The sequence below is a fragment of the Pelecanus crispus genome, chromosome Z (assembly GCF_030463565.1).
Source record: "Pelecanus crispus isolate bPelCri1 chromosome Z, bPelCri1.pri, whole genome shotgun sequence".
Classification (NCBI taxonomy): domain Eukaryota; kingdom Metazoa; phylum Chordata; class Aves; order Pelecaniformes; family Pelecanidae; genus Pelecanus; species Pelecanus crispus.
The window spans coordinates 27,618,177-27,643,540 of NC_134676.1; the positions used below are offsets into that span (position 1 = coordinate 27,618,177).

The 25,364-nt window shown below is 38.5% G+C and overlaps 1 protein-coding gene across 1 annotated transcript; it reads left to right on the forward strand.

The window, feature by feature from the left end:
* The first annotated feature begins 235 nt into the window (after positions 1–235).
* WDR41 (WD repeat domain 41) lies at positions 236–25,364 on the forward strand. The gene is made up of 13 exons (XM_075726232.1): positions 236–286; positions 4,202–4,317; positions 8,406–8,454; positions 10,296–10,427; positions 10,790–10,852; positions 11,358–11,469; positions 12,858–12,920; positions 14,501–14,611; positions 15,977–16,161; positions 19,328–19,449; positions 21,023–21,111; positions 22,663–22,796; positions 24,656–25,364. Exons 1-13 carry the CDS (start codon positions 236–238, stop codon positions 24,806–24,808), a joined length of 1,380 nt encoding a protein of 459 aa, XP_075582347.1. The 3' UTR covers positions 24,809–25,364.

Here is a 25,364-nt window from a genome sequence, read left to right on the forward strand (position 1 = left end):
CGCCCCCCGGCGGCGGCACGGCACCCACTCGGCGATCGATTGCTCAGGCCCCGCTCGGCCCCGCCCGCAGGAGAGCTGCTCTCCGCGCGGAGGTCGATTAAGCAGGCCTTTCCCCCGGCGGGAGCCCCCGCCCCGGCCGTCCCGCCGAGCCGCCCGGCCGGGTGCAGCGGGCGGCGAGAGGCCGTGCCGCTGCCCGAGCCAGCCGCCCGCCGCGGGGAGGCAGGTGCCGCTCCCCATGCTGCGGTGGCTGATCGGCGGCGGCCGGGAGCCGCAGGGCCTGGCGGAGGTAATGCGGCGGGCGGGCGTGGCGGAAGGGGGTAGAGCAGCCGGCGGCGGGAGGCGGGGCCAAGGAGGAGCGTTGGGGCCGGTGGGGGAGGGGAGCATTGTCCCCTCAGGAGCCGCCGGCCGGGTCGGGGGGGGCTGCCGGTGGGGAGAGCCGCCCTCACGCAGCACGGCGCCGGTGGAGGACCGTGGGGGGCTTTAGGCCTGGGGGGCGGAGCGCTGCGAGCAAGGGGGGCGGTGGCCTCTCCGCCGGGGTGGGTCCGCTGCTCCGTGGTAGCGCGGCTGGGCCCTGCGCCGGGCTCCCCGCAGCAAGGGGCCTGCAGGGCCAGCTCGCAGCCTGTGAGACTTTCTGGCTGTTAGAAAGGGTTACAGGCTTCGTTGAAGGGAAAGAGGGGAGGGGGAAAAAATACAGGAGCAAACAGCGAAACCCTCAAGCAGAGCTTGCCCAGGAGCTGAAGGGCTTGGGAGCCGGCCCTGTCAGGAGCGCCCCGCCTTCCTCCCTCCTGCTCAGCGCGTCCCGGGCCAGTGGGGGTTGTGTTCTGTAGCTTGCAAGCATATGAAGTCTTACACTCAGGAATCCCTGGTCGCTGATGTAAATTATAGACAGTAACTTATTAGTTATGTGGCCTGGTGGTAGTTTGTAGTAGCCGCCTAACATTTCTTCTCAGTTTCTCATCCATAAAATAAACTAGGCCTGTGTAGTACACTGAACACCGACATCCTTCCTACTGCCTTATTCAGAAAAAGAGTTTTACTGGATTTGAGGGAGAGATTATTGGGTTTTTCTTGTCCCTAAGACTCTGCTGAAGTTCTCAGCCTGGGCTTAACAAGACTTAAAATTAACACTATTACTGGGCTCACAACACTTAGCACTTTTGTAATCTAGATAAATATGAGGAAGTAATTATTTTTCAGCTGCTGTGAGTAAGCCATGACAATATCGTGGTTGATTTCAAATGCCAGTAGTTACTTTGGTGGAAATTTGAGTCTGTTCCAGTTTGGAATGACAATGCCTGGGAATGCCTCTGACCTTTGTTATCAGTCAAAATGTTCATTGTATTGCAGTCATTTAGCAGGTTTGTGTGCAGTTGTTTTTAAAAGGAAGATGGGAAATACTCAACAGCTTCCTAAGATGTGCTAGAAAACTATGTTTGTGTGTGTCCTTCTCCAAAGTTTAAACTGTGGCTATGGTTTAGTTATACTGTGATTCAATAAAGCATGAGAATGAGTCAAGGTGTGGTCTAGTTCTTCTATTCTGCCATTTGTAACTTGGTTAGACCTGATCGACAGGACTTCTGTTCCCATTGCTGCCATTGGTTTGCTGAACGATGGTGATCATTTTGCTTCTCTGTGGAAAAACCGAATAACAAATATGGATAAGGATTAGTCCCTAAATTATTTTTGTTCTTTTTTTCCCTGCATAATGTAATATTGTCTCATCTAAAGATCATCTTCATAGCCATTAATTCTCTCTGTAGCCTTCTTAAATAGATAACGAAGCGCACAGCAGTGTGTGGGCTGTGGATTTACAGTGTTTGTTTTATGTGCTATGGCTTCAGCCAGTCATGAAAAGGCCAGATATGTTAGAGTGACATTGTACTGGGTGCATAGAGGAAGCCTCTGGCAAAGCTGTCCTAAATTCATGAAATGTGAATTTCTCCTTACCCATTTATTTTTTTACTGTGGAATTGAAAATCATTTAGACTTAAGCTCCGGAATCTCTTCAGTTGATGGCCATAGTGTATGTCTTAAGCAGGGTGGCTCTGGTAATGGGAGCAGTCTAACTGCAGTAACATCATGGTCCATATAAGCTAATTCATCATGCTTCATGATACATACATAAGTACGTCTGTGTACTCTTGTATCCATATTTTTGGCAAATTGCTTTTGAAAATCCCACTTTTAAATGCTTCAGACAACGGGGATTATAGAAAGTTCTGAAGCTGAGATGAATGTTGTGGGTTTTTTACTGATTATCATGGTGATGCTTACAGGTCCTGCATAAAAATATGCAAGTTGGGGATGGATTCCATTAGCATCAGCATGTAGTGTTCTTTTCTAAAAACTTGGTGTTGCTACAGGAGAGTTCAGTTAATAGTTCATATCACAAATAGATTTCTTCAGAAAAAGAATGCATGTGTAACCCAACATGTTCGTAAATATTAATGAAGAACTGAAGAGACCATAGCTTGTTGTATGGTAGTGCTGGGATAAAAACTGTTATTTTGTTGTTACCTATAGTACTTCATCAGCACTGTACCTTTCAATATTCACAGGCATTCTTAGAGTTAAGAAAAAATAAGATTAGACACATTGTTCAAAAGAAGTAGCACTGTCTTGTACTGTACAGGAAGCAACAACAGAATGTAGAATTGGGATGTTAATGTTACAAATTCTGACTTTTTCAAAGTGGTGTTACAATTGTTTTGTGAATATATGTTTCTATTAGTAAATAAAAATGGAAGTCTTCTGACTACGGTATTGGTAGTGTCATCCAGTGATGCTGAGATTTGCTTAGGATTTTTAGGACCCTCAATTTTTTTTGAGGAATGTTTTGATTAGCTTTTGACAGCTGAACTCAAAGTTTCCGTATTTGTCCAACTTTTCTTTATAACTGTGCAGACTCTACTTGCATTATTTTAAATGGGAACTGCTATTCTCACATAATTGCATAAAATGAGGAACAGTTGCTTCATGAAATGCATCAGATAGCACAAAACCAAGATAAAATCACAAGAACTAGCATTTTGACAACCTCTTCATTTTAAAAATAAACACAGATTTCTTTCCCTATTTATTAACTTTGTCATTCTTAACTTCTGAAGAATAGTATGATACTAGCAATATGGAAGTAATAGAAAATAATTTATTATTCCTGCAAGAAAATGTTTAAGTTTCTGAGGATGTTTGTCTTTCATGTACAATTGCCTGTCATGTATGCTGCATGTTGTACAGTGTTCAGTAATTACTGTTTTACAGTGTAGGTTCTGTTAAGTCCTCAAAGAGACAGTCCTGGAAGTAAGATGATGTTGACTATCATGTAAAATAAATCTAGAAGGAGGAGAGTGCTGTCACTGAGTTACTACTGAGCTTTTTAGACTTTTTTTCTTTTTTTTTTTCCAAAATAATGTCTAATACCAGAATGTGGAAGGCCTTAAATACAAAAAAGTTGTCTTCTGTGGAAACAAACTGCTGATTGAGATTAGCAGAACTATTGTGTCTTGAAACTCCAGTCCTGTGCAATATTTTATTGACCCTGCCTGGTGATCAGCTTGCTCTGAGTGATTGTTCTTTTAATTAATAGTCTAGTTGGGGGTAATTGCAGATACTGTTCTATAAAATGATTAATCATTCTCTATGGTTTTTTTAAGCAGTTTGCTTTGGTATTTTGTGAATAGGGTCTCAATGCATGATTTATATATTATGTAACAGAACAGCATTTATTCTTATTTATTTTTAATATGTCATCTTTATATAGGATTTTAAAATTGAACGGTAGGTGAAAGATATGAGAGGTTCACACACCTCTCAGAAGAGGTGTAACTTAATGAAAAACTGAATGTGCGGTGAATTGAGTCATGAAGCTGGCTCCACATGACAGCTCATGACTAAACTGGGTTTTCATCTTTTTCTATCAGTGATTAAAATGACACAAAATGTTTTTGTTAAACAGGAAATGCTATATTATAGTTTAAAATACATGCTATAGAAATATATTATTTACTTGAAATAATGAGAAATGATGTTTCATAATGATTTTCATTAAGGCAAAATGGTATTTCAGAAGCTTAATTTAACTTCAAATATAACTCTGCATTCACACATCAGTCTATGTGTAGGTTGTTAAACACTACAAAGACCTGATGAAAATAATTATGTCAGTATAAAATAAATTTAATTCCTTTTTTCTGAATTTTAGAAATCATCTGTACAGACAATTGGTGAAGAACAAATACAGAATCCTTACACGGAGCTCCTTGTGTTGAAAGGTCATCAAGATATAGTACGATTTCTAGTGCAAATAGATGATTGCAGGTATGAAATTGGATTTCAGATTGTTTCACAGCATCCTTGGCAATACTTCAGAGAATATTTATGAAAATGTAGTAATATTTTTAATCTTCTGTTTCTATTTTTGGTGGGGGAGGGCAGGAAAAGTCTGGAGTTAAAGGCAAGAGATGAACACTCTCTTTATTTTGGTGTTTTAGTACACATTTTGGCTTCTCTTATAAGTTATACTTTCTTGAGAAAATAATGGTGATGGAATTATGTTTCTTGGTACAAATTCATTTGTTTGAAAGAAATGCCTTTAGCTTATTCAGCCCTTCTTTTTCAGGCAGTTCCTGGGTTGAATGTTCCCTTCTGTACATGTATACCTACATTTTCTCCCAGGACAATATGCAGTAGTGTCTGCTTCTGCTCTGGGTGGATGCATGTGTTTTATGTTTTTGAATTGAGGACAGCTGTTATGTCACCTTTTGGTTGTACAAAAGAATGTAATAGACTCCTACAGATACACTGTAGCAATGACCATTCTCAACAATATTGAATGTTGCTGTTTCTTTCTTTCCAATCTTTTGTTACACTTTCTTCTGAAACTCTAGTGCTTAATTTACTTGAATTTCTGTTAATGCAACTTTTTTCTGAACTTCTCAAATTTTGAAATTGTCACGATTTTATTCAGAATGACTACTTAGTAAATACAACATATGCCTAATCTGTGCATTACGTATCTCCTCCAATTTGATCTTGTTCAACTTGCTGTACTTCTTTTTTGAAACCTGACAATTCCTTTGTTTCTCTCTTCCAATTTTTACCTTTGCGTATGTTTGAGTATATTCCCTGACAATCTTTGTCTATTCTGTTCTTAGTTCCTGGTACCTATGTCTGACTTATTGTGAACTCTGAGAATGGAGTTATCTGAAAACTGGTTATGAAGCAGGGATGCAGTCACTACATTTACCATTGTCACTTTGGAAGTGTGACTGAGAGAATGAATTATGGTAGTTTTTTACATTACGACCTGGCTTCTATCCTAGCTTTGTCTATATTAGCCTTGTGTGTTCTCTAATTTAACTTAATCCTGCAAGAGAGGAAATACTTCTCTGCCTCACAAATAAGGTTTTGAAGCCTTTAGTCAATAATAAGTGTAGTGACTCTTGGCTGATGTGGAGAATTAGGTAGAAAACCTTTAGAACTATGAACATAAGTAATAGACAAAAGTCTCTCTGTTAAGGAGCTGTAGTAATTTATATCTTTTATGAGTTAGGCACAGAATGGGATTTCTAATATATTCATCAATACACCGTACAAAGTTAAAATAGGTAAGAGTTTGGTTTATATCCTTGCAGTGTACAGCAGGTGTTTTATGAAGGAAGGTTCTTTCCTTCCCCATGCACACTGATTGGGCACATGGTCTCTTCCAAATTTGGAATGCCTGCAGAATCTTATTTTCTAATAATTTTGTAAATACACACACACAGATGTATATACACACACATTCTTAATGTCATAAATATATATATCAGAAAAGTTACATGCATTACCATGAAATCTATTTTTCTACATTATAGTAATCCACCAGTAATCTAAAAATAGAAGAGTCTTGTGGGGGTTTTTTCAGTCCTTTTTTTCCCTGACAAGATATTAAAATAACCTTTCCTCAAAGTACACTTTTCCCAAAATGCATACTCAATAAATGTAATTGGTCTTTATAAAAATACCAGAGTATTCTTAGATTGCATGCACTGTCTGATGCAGAGAAATCTTATACCATTTTGGGCTTCATTGTATGGTAGCAGGTAAATTATTGAAGCTAAACGAATGATAATCAGTGTAAAACTAAAGCCCGGATGACTGTATTGAAGATAAGTTATAAAATAGCATATGGGTAAGTAGTAAGTTATATAGCTCGTTAATATTCTGAGAGTTTGAGGAGTTTAATAGAGTTGCTTCACTGGACAGTAATTCTAAGGTTTTATTTATCAAGAAGACAGTAGTTTCTGGATTGTTAAACAGCTGATAAAGTTTTTCACTTGATTCTTTTCAGTAAAATTAGTATTGTTACTCAGCTTCTGAAATGTTTTTATTTAGTTTCTGCAGCTATTCCATTGTGTGCTTTTTGTCAACTATTGTAAGCCAAGTTTCACGCTTCAGGTCTGTAGATAATATCATCTTATTGAGAATTTTGCAGAAGGATTTTCTTGTTTTCTCAGTGGCTCAGCTAAAACCAGTGAGTGGAAAATTTTCTCAGATTGGTTTTTGAAGATACTAAATGAATCCTGTATAAATGTAACAGAAAGCTGAGGTTTTTTTCTTCTTTTCTCTTGTACTTTTTGAACGTCGTCAGGGTCATATTGATTGGAAGATCACTAAAGAAGGCTAAGCCTCAGCAAGAGTGCTCCAAAAAATGAACTGAGATAAAATTACATGTAATACTCTAGCATTTGACACATTAAACTAAACAGAGTTCATAACACATTTTAAGAATAGCTTTTTTGTTGCTCATTTGACCATTCCTTGCTCCTTCAGGAAACAGACAAGGTTATAGATGATGGTGATCATGACTGGAAGAGAATCAGGTGACCCATGAATCTCCACCTTGGTGAACAGAATGTGTAACTGTAGGATAACTGACTCTACAATATACCTTTATATTTAAATAAGAAATCCTGGTTAGAAGATGAGGAGGAAAATACACAAACCGGCACTCTATTGAACTTCTGTGTTGATGAATTATACCTTCTTTCAAACACCAGTTTTCTTCCCAGAATTTTGTTCAAGTGGCACACACCTCCAATATTACTCAAGACAGGAATCGGAATTTAAAGTGTTATAGCTGTATTGTGAGTCTTACTATTTTAAGTTCTTGATGTTGTAACAAAACAAGGTGTAATACAGCTAAGAGGCAACTAAAGATAAGAAATTAATGTTATCAGAGGCGTGCATGGAAGAGTGGTTTTTGCTGTAATCTTTTTAAAGAAGAGGCTTGATTGGATGTAAAATAATGAAAGATATGAAGAAAGTACAGCTAACACCTTACACTTTTTTTTAACTATAATAGAATAAAACAGGAGGATATGTGGCAGAAAGAGGGAGGAAAAACCCTATGGCTTTATGCCTGAAAGCTTATTCTGTTAGCAAGTTTCACAAACATTGTAATTGCAAAGAGTCTAAAAGAAAGGACTTGTATATAGTTAATGAAACCATTCACAGCTAATAACAGAAAAAAAATTCAGAAGTGATATAACGCCTCTTCTTCATGACTTTCTTGCACATAGTACAAATCTTAGTTCTCTAAATATTAACTGTTTAACCCTTGGTGAAGGCTTAAAACAAAAGGAAAAAATTAGAAGGTAGGTGTATTTGCAAGTCACAATTGAATTCAATTTTCTGTGGAGGTCTTGCTTCTGTTCTAGGCTTTCTCAACTCATAGTATGCCTTTACTGGGATAGCTCGGATGTGTGCATCAGCTACAGTGTAAGCAGATGGTTAGATATTCACTCTAGCCTAGGGAAGAAGACTGAATTTAGGTAAGACTTTGTTAATGTGAGATTAGCACGCTGATATGAACCTGTTTTTTCCTTATATGGTATGCTTTCCAGGTGGATTTTTAGCAGAAGTCAAATTTAGCACCTTAAATAGACTCCCTTTGGGAGTTCTTTTAAGCCACAGTTTAAAGCATCATGATAAATACTGGGCTCCTCTACTCCTGGGCTGAACTCAGATGAGTGGTTTATATTAGATGTCTTGCAGTCAGTTGTCTCTGACTAATAGTATTTGGTTTAAGAGTTCACTATTGTTTGGTGTGTAAGATTTCATATTTTTAAACAAGCAAATTGGTTCTGTAATGTGGGATTCTATTTATAATAGTATGTATTGGAATTCTTAAGCCTTGTTCTTATATTACGCATTATGTTGATAAACACCTATTTAAATGTACTGACTTCAGTTTGTAAACTGTAATTGGGATTTATGAATACATGTTTATTCTTTAAATTCAGAGTCTGATATATCTTGTAAATATTTTTCTTACAGAACTGTTTACTTCTTTTCCATTACATGATGCTATATCGAAGTTTTCACGGCTTTTTTTTTTATGCTTTTTTTTTTTTTCATTTCAGGTTTGCATCTGCAGGAGATGATGGAATCATATTTCTGTGGAATGCTCAGGTTAGCTCTTTTTTTGGGGGGTAGCTTGTGTGCCCTGGAGAGGGTAGAAGTTGGGGAGAGGACTTAGAAATGTCTAGTAGTAAAAAAGCAGAATAAGAATTGCTGCAGAGCTACTCTTTGAAAAAGTAAAAGTGGAGAGAGTCAGTCAAATCTTAGTTTACAAAGGAGAGCTAGGAAAGTAAAAGTTGTGTGAACCCAAAAGAACGGTAAGTTTTAAAAGTTAGAATGTTTTGGGAAGACAGTGATTTTAGAGAGATTTGAGATGAAATGATGATGTGAAAAGCAGAAGTGTGTATGAACTTGTGGTTTAATTCTTTTAAAATATGTTGATGTTTGCTCTAAACACTGAAATGTTGACTATAACTCAGCAAATACTTAGCAAGCTCCCAATTGTGCCAAGATTTATATATATACTTAAGTTTTAAGTACATTTCAGTGGCTCTATTAGCAATATCTTTGTAGTACAACTGATTAGACTAAATGGAGAGCTAACACAAAACTATTGGAAAGACATCAAAGTCAGCAGAAGTTAAACATTTCATGCAGTACAGAAACAAGGCCTTAATTGCTTGCTGTGATAAAAATCTTCTTACAACTTTTGAAAACGTTACTAAGACATTAGATTTATCATAGAAATAGTGCTCTGTAAGTGTGATACCCACTGTTCTGCTCTGCTGCTCTGTGTCTCCGTATCATTGACAAAGAGAAGGGATGAGCATTAGACCTGTGTTAAGGAGGGCTAGTATACAAGTTAGGTTGTTCACTAAGAAGCCTAAAAGGGAGACATACTGTGCTATCTAAACTGTGAGTATCAAACATTCAAATTAAGGAAGAAAGGAATCTCAGACTGTAAACTTTTTTAGAAACCTTCTGAAAAATTTATGTGACATTTATGATGGTGTAATTTTAACATAAAGAAGGGGGAACTTGAAACTTTCGCTCTCTTTTGAGCAGTTTCAGTTAGTGCCTTGCTGTTATTGAAGGCCTTTTATAATTCTGTAATTTGGAAAAGGAAATTGTTTTTGAATATTCAAAACCATGTATGTGAGTATATATACTCAGTGTTCTGAGCAGTTTGTGAATGTAAAACTCATTCGGATATACAGCTTAGGAATTGAGTTCCGTTTTCTACTTCTGTAGGGTTTTTATTGTATTTTTGTTAAAGCAAATATTTTGTAGTTTTAATTTAAAAACTTAACCCACAAGGGTAAAGAAGTTTACAGTTATAACTACCCTGTATTTTAATTGCATGCTTAAAATACCAGGATGCTTCTGCATGTTTGTTTGTAGGGTTTTGCCATCTACCTAAACAGAGCAGAAGTAGCTGCAGTTATCTAAACCACCAGCAGGAAGCTATAGATAATGTACGTACTAAATAAAGCTCTCAGGAAACTGGCAGTACTGTTTTGCCATAAATATAGGTCAAGTTTTTCTAATCATTAAAATAAAAAAAAATACTTTTTCAAGAGAGGGTTTGTCAACAAATCTGAATTACTGTAGTGTCCGTTAAAAAGGGTGAATGGCCAATATTTGCATCAAAATGAAATGAGTTTAATACAGAACTTAGTTCTTAAGGGCTTTTAGAGGTTTTTTTTACTCTTAGAGTAATTTTTATTATGTACTACTCCTTTACACTTATACTTAATATGTTACTTAATTCTGGGTAAGATCTTGAACAGTATTGAAGGTAGTAAGAAGTAAATCCATAAATTACTTTAGAAAGGGAGATTTTTAGCCTCTTAGAAATTCTTGCTTTCAAAAGTCATTTGGTACCTATGTCTTATGCTACAGTAGGCATTTTCCAAATTTTACCCTTAGTTTTACATGTTTTTATTTTTCAGACTGGAGAAAAACTTTTTGAACTTCACGGACACACACACAAAATTACAGCTATAGCACCATTTTCTTCAACTGATGTTTCTGAAGAAAAAACCCATTTGATTTTAACAGCATCAGCTGATAGAACAGTTATTGTATCCTTAGATCTGTATTCAAATGTCAATGGGCTTTTTGTTGGTTTTTACTTTTAAAGGTAACATTGAGACAGGCTGCAGGTTGTTTAAATTTATTGGCTGATAATATCCAGCAGGTATAATTGGATCACACTAGGATTTTACTAGTTATTGCTCACAAGTAGATGCAATCCTTGTTACAAAAATGAATCCATAATGGACTTTTATTAATATGTCATTTAGCCAAATATTGAAACGGTAATCAGGGTTCAGAAGACTGAGTCTCTGCATACCTATTTCCCAATCTGTGATTTAGTTACAAACACAGCAATTGTATTTCTAACATATAAAAACCTTTCAGCTTCCTTAATGAATAAAGTCAGGTTTGGGACTGCACTAGCGGCAGACAGCTTCAGAAAGTGTCATGTTTCCATTCTACTGTAAAGGTAAGCTGAGGAAACCCTAGGTATGTCTATTGTTTTGTTTTATACAAGAATCTATTATGTATGGCTCATGGGCCATATGGGCAGGTGTGTTAAAATGAACAGCAGTGTTTGGTTTAAGAAGAGGTACATAATAATGAGTGGCTGAGAAGTGGGCACATTTCTTAGTTTGTTTTTGGAACTCTTAATACCTCAATTTTCTTTTTGAAAGGATGTAGAACAAAGGTCATTTTATGGCTTGGTTTTGTTACTGTGTTGGAAAAGGCAACCTACAGTCAAACTAGTTCTTGAATGTTAATAGTAAGAAAAAAATCACTGAAAAATCAAGTTTTGCATTGTTAATTGAAAATGTAATATACAGTATGTAATTATTTCTTAGGACAGTGACACCTTAATGCTGTATTTCATAGTACTTACAGCTTTATCTAGCTAAAGCTCATGATCATTTCACTGAGAAATTCCCTGTAGAACTTTTGCAGGGGACATATATCTGATTTTTGTTCTGCAGTGTTTGACAGTTCTTCAAAGACTGGATGTATGGTTGTCTGGAGGGAGTGATCTATGTGTTTGGAACCGAAAATTAGATCTCTTGTGTAAGACCAGTCATCTTACTGATGCAGGTAAAAATGTAAATGACTCGTTATAGCTGTTAAAGTGCAAGTAAAATGGATCTGTATAATGATGCAAAACCAACTTGGCAAATTCTCTTTAATTCTAATGATAACATTATGTATTAGAGCCACTCTCTATTTTTTTAAATGTCAGACTTAATCGTTTCAGAATTAAGACTGCTTTTACTCTCCTGTGCTGTGTGAATTTTAGAATATGTCAAATCTCAGTAACTGTACATTAGCTTGGATTTACAGGGCTAGACCTCAGATGCTGGTTTATCCATGTTTGCTGTAATGTGGACCAGATCCTTTGGCTGGTTTTCTCTGTGAACAAGTGGCAGTTTCATTATTCCTAACTAAAGCTTTGTAGTAGTACAGCAGTAAAGATTTCTTTTTATTATTAAGAAGTAGTACTTTAGATGTAGAAAATTCAGGTTTTGATGGAAACACAGTAAATGTAATCAGATCTCAATTTCAATCATGCTTTTCTATTAATAACCTTATATATTATCTCTCCATGTGAAGAAAATTATTGTATATTATTGCCATACTTTACAAAGATACCTATGAAGCTGTGAATCAAATTCAAAGTTGGAACCAATATTTTCCTTATTCTTGTCATAGAATGGAGTAGTGATAGGCAAAACCTTCCGAATCTTTGAGGATATTAATACTTCTTTTGGTTCAATACAAAATATCATGCCAAATACCAGTTGGAAGTGGTGCTGTAGTGCTTAGCGTGAGGTGCTATTGAAACTTTTGTACAAGGGATCAATGGGATGTGCAGCACAGGCCCTCTCTTCCCTCCCAATCTCTTGCTTCCTTTGTGGGGAAACAGACCGATTGCTTATTCTTTGGGGAATTTTCCTTTAATGGTGTGGTAGCACAGACTGGGGGAGCTCTGTGCAGGATGAAGGCAGAGTAACAGCGAGCTGGACATTCTATCTTGTGCCCTATTCTTCTTCAGCTGCCTCTGTACAATGTTAGTATCATGCATACTGTGGTAGTATCAATAACTAATAACTTTGGTACTGCATATGTTTAGAGTCTCAGTAATTACCACAGCATCCTTAATATTGTCCAGCATTAGGACATAAACATCTCAACTGTATTTAAAATAAAACGATTATTGATTCTTAGCTTCACCTCAAGTTTGACGTTCAGAATTCTGCTGGATTCAGGACCAAAACTCCTGACTCTACCTCCATCTGAGGTAATTGGTTCACTTCCAATGCCATTTAACGTTCACTTCAGGCAATATGCTTTTATTCTGATAATAGTTTATAAGTGGAAGGAAGATTATGAAGAACTTTATTAATAAGGAATTAATAGTTTGCTGTGTTTTATTGTGGCTAATGAATATCCTTTTTTCCCTTATCCCCTGTATTTCTTCAAAGGTATCAGTGCTTTGCTTGAATTGCCTAAAAATTGTGTTGCGGCAGCTGTTGGCAAAGAGCTAAGTGAGTATGTTGCATTTCTGTTAAATGTTCATGTTCCTCTATAACAGCTGCTTATCAGAGATATGTGTAAAGAGCATGCTGCTGGAATTGTATAGGAAAAGTAAATGGTATTAGGGTGTGATTAGCAACCTTCTTCCTTTTCCCCTTATTTGACAGAGAGGCAGACCATACTAATCTCATTCAGGAGTTTTGTTAAGAACTGCGTGACAAAACTTTCCTATATTCTTTGTTATTGTTATTACTGTTACTGACACCTGTCCAGATCTGGTTGTGGTGATCTACATTTGGCCTTCTGGAGAGTGTCTGGAAGGAGGACCCGGGGAACTACAGGCCTGTCAGCCTGACCTCAGTGCCAGGAAAGATTATGTAGAGGTTCATATTGAGTGAACTCAACAGGCAAGTGCAGGTCAACCAGGGGATCAGGCCCAGCCAGCATGGGTTCATGAAAGGCAGGTCCTGCTTGACCAACCTGATCTCCTTTTATGACTTGTTGACACGCCTGGTAGATGATGGAAAAGCTGTGGATGTCATTTACCTGGACTTTAGCAAAGCTTTTGACACCGTCTCCCATAATATTCTCCTTGGGAAGCTGGCAGCTCATGGCTTGGATGGGCGTAGTCTTCACTGGGTAAAAAACTGGTTGGGTGGCTGAGCCCAGAGAGTTGTGGTAAATGGAGTTAAGTCCAGTTGGCGGCCGGTCACGAACGGTGTTCCCCAGGGCTCTGTTTTGGGGCCAGCCTTGTTTAATATCTTTATTGATGATCTGGATGAGGGGATTGAGTGCACCCTCAGTAAGTTTGCAGTTGACACCAAGTTGAGTGGGAGTGTCGATCTGCTGGAGGGTAGGATGGCCCTGCAGAGGGACCTGGACAGGCTGAAAATTGCTGAAATTTCAAAATATGGAAGAAAATCTAGGAGAAAGCACTGAATCAGCAAAACAACAGACTTTGCTCAATATGATTAAACACTTAGCTGAAAAATTGCAATCTGGTATTCTGATCAAAGAATCATGAGCAAATTAGAAATAGTCTTCTTGTGTTAAGGCATTGGTATACAATGTAAATTTCCATCTGGACTTCCCACAGTTCTTCTGTAGTGCCCTTGAGATATCATAAAATAAATTCCAGGACAGGTTAAAATAAAGTCTTAATTCCTGGCGATCTTGATTGCCTTACTAGAAATATTGCATCTGTTTGAATAATAGTTTTCAGATGAGCCCTTAAGAAAGATGTTTCGCTTTTAGTTTACTTATCCATAAAGATGTCTAATACTTTTCGCTTCTGCTTCCTGCAACTTCTGATGTTGACTGATTCTCCGAATTTCAGAGTTAGTAGGCTGAAATGTTTTACCCTATGGTTGCTGTAGGAAGAGGCCTTAATAATAACACTGAAATAATTTATTCCCAATTTTTTGATGTTATGAGCAGTCAGTCATAAGTGGCTTTGCACATCTTGTACTGTCTCACTTATAATGTGTTTTAATTTGTGTCTTTCTGAAAATGATGTGTTTTATTTAAGCATAGCTACATTTTATCCTGAATGATAACACTTATTTAGACAATATCTCTCTCTATCTTCTAGTAATTTTTAGGTTGATTGCTTCTAATGATGAGTCTGAAGGTTGGAATGTCCTTGAAGTAAAACGCCTTGTTGACCATCAGGATAACATTTTGTCATTAGTCAGTGTCAATGGTAAGAGTTGTTTTACAATGTTACTGGTTTTGTTAGCTACCAAGGGATATTTCAACTATGGAGTTTTTATTGGGACCAAACTTTTAACTGGAGTGAAACTTCGTAACTAGCGGATGTACCTTCCTGTGTAGCTGCAAAGGTAGTGAAATGTGAAAATATAGTGGCTTTATTTATGGATTAAGGGTGAAATAAAACCAGGCAGGTTACAATGCAGAAAAGGCACAAAAGAGGCAATGTCATTGATGGGAATGGAACTCTGGGTCTTCTTCATGTTGAGAAGGTTTAAAATGCTATTTTTTCTTGTTCCTTCTGATTCTTAAAATGGAATATACAATGCCACATCCGTTGCAGTTGTAGTCCCAAGGTAACTGAAAGTTCTGTGTGTGTGGATGTGAGCCTGCATATAGATCCATTATTTAGAGGCTCTGGAAGATAATGCAGTCTCTGCTGCTCATTAGGGCAATACTGAGCTATTACCTGAAATTCTGTCTACTGTACTACAGGTATCAACCCCTTCTACTTTGTTCTTCCCTGTCTTTTTTTATGGAGCACCCCCAGAGGCTGGGACAAGTTACTCCTGGTGTGAGAGAGAGTGTGTATTTGTCCTTGGGCTTATTTTTGTCAGCTTGGTTGGCACAAAGGGGCTATGGTACAGAGGTAACAAGAAGCTGGAAAGAAGAAAACTTGGATTCTATGGTACTTGTTTCTGGGGTTTCCTGTTGCCATTATTTTCTCCTTTTTGTTTATTTTCTTCCTTTTGGAAGTTCAGAAGTTCTCCTTTTTGATTATGAAGGGGAAGCAATATTGGGCTTAAAAAGACAATATGCTACCTGCATTAAGTATTGTTGAAGCAGTTCCTTTCCATGTGTGATTTAACAAATTAATGGACACCTACTTCAATCTTGCCATTAACTCATCCATTTAATTTGTGATCAGTATTTCTGTTTATGGCAAAGACATATTTTGCTGTGTCTGAGGGGTGCTGATACACCTGCTTGCCCAAGGAATAGAAGGGTTTTGTATGTAGGCAACAAATGAACTTCAAATACATGTACATACTTCTGGTGGTGTTCCTTGCCTTTGCTATACTGTATTGTGCACCGCGGCCAGTGAATGTTCTCCTTCCTAGTTTTCATTTGGCAAGAGAGAGCTCATCTCCTTTTGCTCATTTGAGATATGCTAGGTAATTAAATGAGTATTTACTCAAAGGGAGGGGTTTTTGTCTAGTCAGGTGGTGCACATTCTACATAGCCTAACTTGAAAATGGTCTCAACTTTCTAGGGTTGTAACTTTGTGTGAAATGGATTTATTTATATAATGTGATTTCTGTGTGTGGTGTTTTTTTTTCTTTTTTCTCCCCTCTAGACTTGACTTTTGTGACAGGTTCTCACGTGGGTGAGTTAATAGTTTGGGATGCACTTGACTGGACAAAGCAGGCATCTGAGTGCAACTTCTGGGACTCCTCTGTCCATCCAGATGTACAGCCAGAAATAAAGTTATCCCAAAGCCCAAATGAAACTTCAGTTCAACACTTAACATCTGATGAGGAGGTAAAAAGCTTTAAACAGAGTAAACTACTTTAAGTGAGCTAGCATGACCCTATCACAGAAGGCCAAGTGTTTTGTGTTTTCAGTTTGCTTCTTTTAATGACAGGTTTCTTTAAAATGTGCACAGCTATTTTTATACAGTCATAGAATCATAGAATTGTTTAGGTTGGAAAAGACCTTTAAGATCATCCAGTCCAACCATTAACCTAACATTACCAAGTCCACCACTAAACCAATTAAGGGTAGAGTACCAACCCCATGGCTCCTGGCTTGGTGGCTGGATCATTTATAATGAAAGTAAGTCAACAGTTTTTATATAGAATTTTCGTCATTGAGCTAACTGAAGGTTATAGTATGTTGATGGTATGGGAACTAACATAATGCCTGTCACAACAGCATTTCTATTCGACTGACAAAGATGTATTAGTTGTTTACATTACCACTAGAGAAAAATAAACAGGAGGTATGTGTTTTGATGGCATACATCTTTTCATATTCCATGGTTCTGGAAATGTAGTTTCCATGGTTCTGGAAAGATCGTTTCCATGATAATGCGCCTCTTGAACAGTTATAGCTGAGGGTACTATGAAGTGAATTAAAGAATAGGCATATGTCTATTCTTAGTAGTAAATAAATATTGCTGCTTCTGTTCAGATGGGCTACACTCAGTTGTAAAGAGCACAAATACGGGTCCAGAATCCAGTCTACAGTAATCATGCTTTGGAGATAGTCCAAGAATTCTTGGTCAGAATACTCAGGCAGAACTCAGCCATTGTTCAGGAAACACTAAAAATCCTCAGGTTGTTGTTTACTTCTGTGGAATGTTACCAACTGTTAGTGGCAAAAGATGTTTCATAGTTGGGGTACAGTGGGATTCTGTTTTGGGGCCTGTAGGTCCATTACTGGGGAATGATTAAGAAAGGGATACCAGGAAATGGGTTCAGAGAGATGAGCTATAACAAAATAAAAGCTGTGGAAAAGTCTGAATGTAGGCTGAGGGCCAAGTAGTCACCTGACACATTTGTCTGTGAAAGGAGCATTCCTAAAACACTGGAGAGAAAAACATTCCGGGGTGTGGGTGTGGGGAGAAAGAGATGTAGTTGTCTCTAAAGGTAGGATTTCCAGTGGTTTTTTTTGTGGGTGCTTAGTTCTAGAAGGAGTAAAAAGCCAGTCCTGTTCAAGAGAAATTCTGTAATTTGGCTTCAAAACATTTTGATTCCCTGCTTGAAAGCTACACAAGATGTGTTATAAGGGAGGGGAAAATAATTTTGGGAAGTTCAGAAGCAGTTAAAACGTTAAATGTAGATTGTGAGGCTGCTGAGGACTTTCTTCCATCATGGAACAGAACTAAACAAGTTGCTGCAGAATTTTATTTATTGTGAGACTTTTGAATGGTAGGAAGAAGAGGTGGGTCTAGTGTTACGTCCTGAAATAGAAGGTGGTTTTAGGGCGGAGCTGTCTCTATTGTAAAGTTCCTACATAAAAAGTGGTGAAGAAATGTATTCCTATAATGAGTTACTTTGTTACCTGCTGTCTAAAAGCAGAACACTGTTCTTCATGTTAAAAAACAAAACAAAACAAACCTGGTGTTTTCTCTGTTAGGGAATTTGTCAGCAGGCTTGGTAGTTAGGTAGTTGGAGAAGATGCACTTGGCTAGTTTGGCACTGAGCTTGTAGGCAAAACATCATTCAGAAACAAATGGGGTGGTAAAGGTTTGGCAATACTAGGAAACAGTACTCAGGAGTGCATCTGCTGTCCTGATACACGTGTGTGTGTGTTTTTAACTTGCCTGTTAAGATAGGTGTACAATTTATGCTTCGTCATCAGTTATTTTCTTGGGGTTTGAGATGACCGGGGTTTTGCTGGGGCTTGTATAAATAAAAGAGTGACTGTGAAGAGCATCTTTTGCAAAGCTGTAAGACTATATGACATTCAAGAGCCTGTCTCAAAGTGGAAGACTGTAAAGGAGAAAAGACTGAGATACAGGAGTGGAAGGGTGACATGGAATGCCATTGAATTGAGCCTTATGCAAAACTAGGAAAATAATAAAAATGGGCTCAGTGTTTTTTCCTTGATTTGGTAGAGTGCTATCAGAAATTTGAGCTTAGTTTCAGAGCTATTGGAGTTTCCACCACAGATGTGCATAAGGGGGAAAAAAAAAACAACCCAACAAAACCAGAACCAAACCAGAACCCAACAAAAACCTGGACAAGGAGTTTTGAACAGTGTCAAAACACAGTTGAATATATATAGGAAATCTTATTTAAAGACACTGGGTTACCAGTTTTACAAATTTTGACAAGTGTGTAGTGTAAACTGCTTAGAGACATTAATGCTTGGGCTGTGTAGATGGAAGCAGGCCATTCAGGGAAAAGATCCAGCATACCATCACCTAAACAAGTTATGTTCAAACCCCAAATATTTACTGAATAGAAGCATTTTGCACTCCTCTGTTTGGTACCAAATATTTGTTGTGTGTACGTACACAAGATTGTATGCTTGTCCTCTCTAAAATCATTACAAGTCATGAGAGGGTCCTGGTCCAATGATCTTGAAACTGTTTGTGGCTGCTTCTTGTGGTGGTATGAGGTAGAATCCCTGCACTTTTCTGAGAGCAGCATTGGATGCTAAATGGTTCCGGATCTTTGCGGTATTGTGTAATACCTTTCTGTGAGAGAGTTCCTTTTCTACACTCAGTACAGCCCCAATGCTTGAGCAAGACCTCTTTGTGCAGCTTCAGTTAAATTTAAAAAAAAGTGGCAAAAATGCAGAACAGCTTCCTGCATTCTCAGTCTTTCTTGATAAAACAAGAGTTTGTCAAGACACAGAGCATTATTTTAGTGTAAGAACATAAATGTTTATTTGCAGAAATGTGTTGGTTTGTTGGTAACCTTGGTTTCCGCTTAGACTGTAAGGTACAGAATTAAAATACAGAAATGAAACAACTGCTTAGAGTATAGGAGGATATCCCTTATTTCCTCAAAAAAATTCGTATTTTTGCTATAACTTGCTCATTCCATATGTTTGGGATAAAGCAGTAACATGAGGACAGAAACAAGCTGGATAATGCGGGCTAGATGACGTCATGGTACTGCTGGAAATCCATTACATGCAGGGTGATCTTTCAGTATCTGTTTCTGTAAGTTGTTCCATTGAATTTTCTTTCCAGTGTGTGTTTGCTGCTGTTGGGAAAGGCATATACGTATATAATCTTCAAATGAAGCGTGTGATTGCCTGCCAGAGGGCTGCTCACGACTCCTCGGTACTGCACATTGAGAAGCTTCCAAACAGGTACGAGTCACGGTACACTTTGTTAATGCAGTAAAGAAATGCAGAACTTGGAAGGGTGGTTAGAGACAGTCTGCAAAGCTACATCTAATTTCTAGGGTAGGGACTTGATCTTTAGTTTGATCTGCTTTTATTAGATAGAGCTTGTTGATCTGATTTTTTGAAAATGCATCATTGTAATTCAATGTGCAAAAAACTGTAATCCAGTACGCTTGATGCACAGGCTCAGAGTAAAATATCTTGGCTATTTTCAAAATCAGACTTGATAAAGCACTTTTGTCTACATTGTGAAAATACAGCTTAATGGCATTTTACTTCTACAATGCAAAGGTCTATGGCATATTCAGTAAATATTTTTCACTAAATATTTTGTAACAGTTGAAATGTTTTAACAAAAAATAGTAAATTCCAGCCTTTGTTCATTAGTGCTGAATTTCGAGCTCAAACTTATTTTGACAGCCAAGTTGGACAATTTGCTACATATATATAATCTAATAGTTGCGTTGTTAAATCTCTTTATACTCATGTTCAATGGAGGAAAAGTCTGTCAGAAAATAAAAATTAGGTCCTTGATCTTGTAAATATATGTGCTTTTCTAAACTGTTCTAAACATGCAATGAAAAGGAGTATCTTTCCTGTTGTTATTTTTCCATAAGAATAAAATATGGTTTTTTTTATGAAAGTAGGTTTACAGAAGTGTCCTGGTTTTGGCTGGGATAGAGTTAATTTTCTTCCTAGTAGCAGGCATAGTGCTGTGTTTTGGATTTAGTATGAGAAGAATGTTGATAACACACTGATGTTTTTAGTTGTTGCTGTGTACTGCTTATGCTAGTCAAGGACTTTTCAGCTTCCCATGCTCTGCCAGGTACACAAGAAACTGGGAGGGGGCACAGCCAGAATAGTTGATCCAAACTGGCCAAAGAGAGATTCCATACCATACGACGTCATGCTCAGTATATAAACTGGGGGGGGTTGGCCGGGGAGCAGCGATCGCTGCTCGGGAGCTGTCTGGGTATCAGTCAGCGGGTGGTGAGCAATTGCATTGTGCATCACTTGCTTCGTGTATCATTATTATTATTATCATTATTATACTGTTATTATTAGCATTACTATTTTACTTTATTTCAATTATTAAACTGTTCTTATCTCAACCCAGGAGTGTTTCTCACTCTTACTCCTCCGATTCTCTCCCCCATCCCATCAGGGTAGGGGGAGTGAGCGAGCGGCTGCGTGGTGATGAGTTGCTGGCTGGGGCTAAACCACGACAGGAAGCCAGTTAGTGGAACAGTGTTTGCAGTGTCTAGACTTGTTATTTTTTGTTTTGCAGAGTGGTATGCTTTTAAAATGGGATTGAAAATACGTATTTTTTCCACCTGTTTTGAAAGTCCGTTATAGTTTGTCCTGCTACAGTTGCACCTTATTTTGTATAGAACATCTGTATGTCCTGCTACATTTGAGGGTTCTAACAAACCTGTGTAGAACCTGAGGCACTTACTGTCTCTTTTATAGAAGCATCACAACGTGACTTGTGCAGATAAGTATCCATGCTAGTGCTGCTTATCAACTGTTTTTACAGGCAGCTGATCTCCTGTTCAGAAGATGGCAGTGTGCGCATTTGGGAACTCCGAGAAAAGCAGCAGCTGCCAGCTGAACCAGTTCCAACAGGTTTGCTAGTAGTGGGGGGTGAAAAGAACTTTAAAAAGGATAAGGGGAAACCCAGTATTCACCTTACTGGAATAGAGAGGCTTACAGGCTTTGTAAGAAGAGATGTGTTATGTTCAACCAACTGGTAACAGGTGTGGGAGGGAAACTGAGGAAGACATGGTTGTACAAGCCCTCCAAGATCTGATATGGGAAGTTAGAAGGTCCAGCTGAAGCAGTTCTGTGCCATAAAGCTTATTTAGAGTTTACAGTTATATCAGCTGGTTTAACAAAAATTATGACCTCTCCTGACAAACCTTGATCCAATTCTCCTTGTACTGAATAGTACTGGATCCTGTACCATGCAAGACTAAATAGTTGCAAGACCCTGTGAAGAAAGCTTAAGAGAAGCTTGTGGATGAGCAGCTGGCACAAAAAAGTGTGTTTTCCACGTCTCCTCCTTGAACTTGGAATGATGAGATTTGGACTCACTTTGAGGCTGTATCCAGCCTCACTTACATACTACCTCTGGGCATCACAGTCCTCAGGGCTAGTTGCTAGTGTTTTAGGAAGCTTAGTGTTTAGGGTTGATTTAGAAACACTTTTTCAGGAAAATTCTGTCTTCAGTATTGCTGGTGACAGCTGATCTACGCAGTTCTGCTTCTTATTGTGACAAGTGGTATTTGGTTTCACGTTATAATAACTTCTATCATTGGAGACATTTGAAAGAAACCATATGCAGTAATGAGATAGGTGGACTGCTGTTGATTTGCTCTATTTTTATTATAAGAAATCCCTTGAGTAGTTGTTTATCTCTCCAGTTATGTCCCTTGTACCGGGGCCATGGTCTAGCACACATCTTGTTTTTTGTGTTGAGGGGGCTGAGGGAAGGGTCAGGAAGAAAGTCTGAACTGGGTTGTGTACAGAACCCAACTTTCTTCTGTCATTATTATTACAGAGTTCTTCTGGAGGCTGTGGCACAGATGTGTGTTTTCTGGCCATCTAAATGAAATGTGGAATACTATCTTTACACTCCAGTTTAGCTAACAGTTTTAAATCTGAAGGAGAAAGCCAGCGGGCAGTATAAAAATGGGCAATGCAACATCAGAAACTGGCTTGTTACCTGTATGCCAGCACTCTAATGCTTTAGTGCAGGACACACAGGGGAGAGACTGGCACCTCATTTCTCTCCTCTTTGCACAAGTAACAGTTTAGGAGGACAGAGGAAAGGTAAACATCATTGTCCTCCGTCTACCTTTGCTGTTCAGTTAGTTCCTTTAGGCAGTCCTTGGATTTCTTGCTAAATCCATATATTGTCTCATCCAGGTGAGTAATTCAACATGTCTGCTAAATTACACCTAGTAAGGACAAAAGACAAAGTAGTTATGTTCCCTTCCCCCTGCAAGATGAATAATTCAGATGTAGAAATGCTGCGCATTACAATGCTTCTGTCATTTTTCCATGAAGACTGTCCTGCTTTTAGATCTTGAGTCACTCCTGTAGTTCTGTCTTTGGCTAGAGGAAATAGATTGTATTTGTCATTTTTGCCAAAATAAAAGATTTTCTTTTTTCCAGGGTTTTTCAGCATGTGGGGATTTGGAAGGGCAAACAAGCAGGCAAACCAAACTGCTAAGAAGATGCAGGAGAATACACCTGTGTATTTCTTGGAACTGGTTGGTGATTTGATTGGTCATTCATCAGCTGTGCAGGTAGGTCAGCTTTAGTTAGAACAAGAAAAGGTGAATTTCACTTACTAATGTAATTTTGGCAGTGTTTCTTAAACAGCTGTAACTTTTGAATGTCTGGCTCTGGTGGCTGGGAACAGATTGATTGTGTGGTATATTTAGCACAGTGTGAAAACAGCAATACATACTGACTTAAGCTTCTAATGAGAACTCAAACGCTCACTCATACCAGAGGATTGTGTGTGCAGATATATACATACATGCTACAGATAATCTGGTGGGGTATTTGGTTTCTTTGTAGACTGCAAACAGTACAGCTGGGAACTGCATGTTTGTTCCAGATTTCATCTTAATTTCACAATCTAAACAAGGGCTCATATAAAACAAAACCCAGTCGGAAATTTCTTAGCCCTCTGCTGTGAGCCTTAAGGAGGTCTTTTAATTTTAGATCAGGTACCATTCTGTGCTTCTGTCTGCCTAATACAGTATGTTTTTGTTTTAAATGGCATTTTCTCTCCACACCTTTTTGTGCTTGACAAACCTATTGGAGTAACAAATCACTTTCTTACAGTGGGCTTTTATACACATTCTTGGCAGGAGCAGGGGGAAGGGCAGGTAGAGAGGAGCGGTGTGGTTCTGGAGTAGTTTTGCTTACAAGTATTCATAAGACTGGCTGGATTGCAGAACTGCAGTAGCCAAAAGCTGGGAGCTTTTCACTAATAGCTAAGGTGAACCTTTTTGCTACAGGGGTTTCTGCAAGGCTTTCTGCACCTCTCTACCATCTTTCTTTCTGAAAAACTGTTGAAAGAGGCCCTATTAGCAGTATGGAAAGTTGCTGTCTAAGAAAGAGGACATAGTGTGTAATTCAGCAAGAGGCACAGCAAAGGAGGTGAGAGGCCCATGTTTGGTCTTTGTTGGGATGCTGCAGAGCCAAGCAGTAACTGAGATGATGGTGGATGTGATTTCCTGCAATATTCTACATGTGGAAAATTCAATTTTTAAACTGGACAGACTGGGGCTGGAAATGTTGAGTGGTGATGAAACGCGATGGCCAAAGATGTGGGCTTGGCCAGAGTGTTTCTACTGGAACCACAGTGGAAGTGGAAGTGGCTGTTCCCAGAGCAGGTAGGCTGTAGTACAGTCCTTGGCCTGAATGCTTCCCCTGGACAGACCCCTTCAACAAGCTGAAAAGTCAGGACACTGCAAGCGTGCCATAGTAGCATTGCGTGACCTGGTTCCATTGGCTGTTGTGTTGAAATGCAATTAGTGGCTAATTATAGGTGGCCTCTTGGAGGTCTCTGAAGTCAGGGGTGACTACATGACTTGTCAGCTCCATTGCTCTTGCAAAATCCCTCCACTGCTGCTGTACTTCTCTCCTGTGTTGCACCTCTTGCTGGTTTGGCTTTCTCTGTGTGACCAGGCACATGCTGATGTCTGTCACAGTTGTTCACTCTTTGATCCTCCCGGGCCTGGTGATGGTAGCCTTTGGTGTTGTGTTGGAAGGGGACAGTGTACCCAAATGAACAGAACAGTGGCTTCAAGAAACCAGGAGATCAGAGTTCACACAAGTCACTCACTCTTCTACTGCTGACTTGGAACAGGTTTCTTCAATACTTTGTACCTTAGCTTCCCTATCTGTAAGACTTCACTGCTTTTTCTGAACTGAGACCTTCAATGTGAAGTGCTGTTGAAGAGTTGTTTTCATGTAGGGATTTTATGACATCTCAAACATAAAGAAAGTATACATTGTAATTTTGCATACCTATGTTCAAACAGAACCATTTCAGACACATGTATTTGTTTAGTCCAGCTGTACACTGAACATTTAAGCAAGCTGACAGTCTCATGTGAGCAACATGGTAATAGTAATTGTTTCATTGCAGATGTTCCTGTACTTCGGTGAACTGGGACTGGCTACGTGCTCTGCTGACCACCTCATTATTTTGTGGAAGGATGGTGAACGAGAATCTAGACTCCGCAGTTTAACACTGTTTCAAAAACTGGCACAAAATGGTGATTTGCAGCTCAAATTTTAAATTGCTCTGATACAGGCTACACATGTATAAACTGGATATGTGTTAAATATGAGTGCAAAGGAAAGTCTGAGCTACTGGGAATGTGACTACCAGTAAAGTTTACACTTAATGTCATGTATTATAGTGGAATTTTTATTAGTTGCTACTACTTTTCTCAAAGGAGAATTTTGTATGTTGAAACTTGGCTTATTGTGTCAACAGAAATGGTGTTCTCTTGAAAGACTGAAGATAAAAATGACTCATTAAATAGCTTCTAATATTATTCCTAATATTTGAAAATATCATGGGTGGATGTCAAAATTAAGATTTGTGAAAATCCTTAGATGGATCATAACTAAAGCAGTTGGGGGCATTCCACAGTGTTATGTGTAGAAAGGAGGCACAGAAAAAAGTCTGAGGCTTCCTGTTTTATGTAACTTATTTCTTGAAGCTAAACTTTAGTCACTGATGGCTCAGATTTGTGTATCTACAAAAAACCCCAAAAGAAACAGTTCTCAAATAGAATTTTGGCATTTGAAGTTACTGTCCTGCAACAAGGGTAAGAGCAAAAAAGAAA

Excerpts from the sequence above, each read along its gene's own strand:
- WDR41 (XM_075726232.1), top strand. The coding sequence starts at position 236 with ATGCTGCGGTGGCTGATCGGCGGCGGCCGGGAGCCGCAGGGCCTGGCG. Across the intron at positions 10,853-11,357 it reads GTTTCCATTCTACTGTAAAG|TGTTTGACAGTTCTTCAAAG; the intron begins GTAAGCTGAGGA and ends TTTGTTCTGCAG. Across the intron at positions 22,797-24,655 it reads GTCATTCATCAGCTGTGCAG|ATGTTCCTGTACTTCGGTGA; the intron begins GTAGGTCAGCTT and ends GTTTCATTGCAG.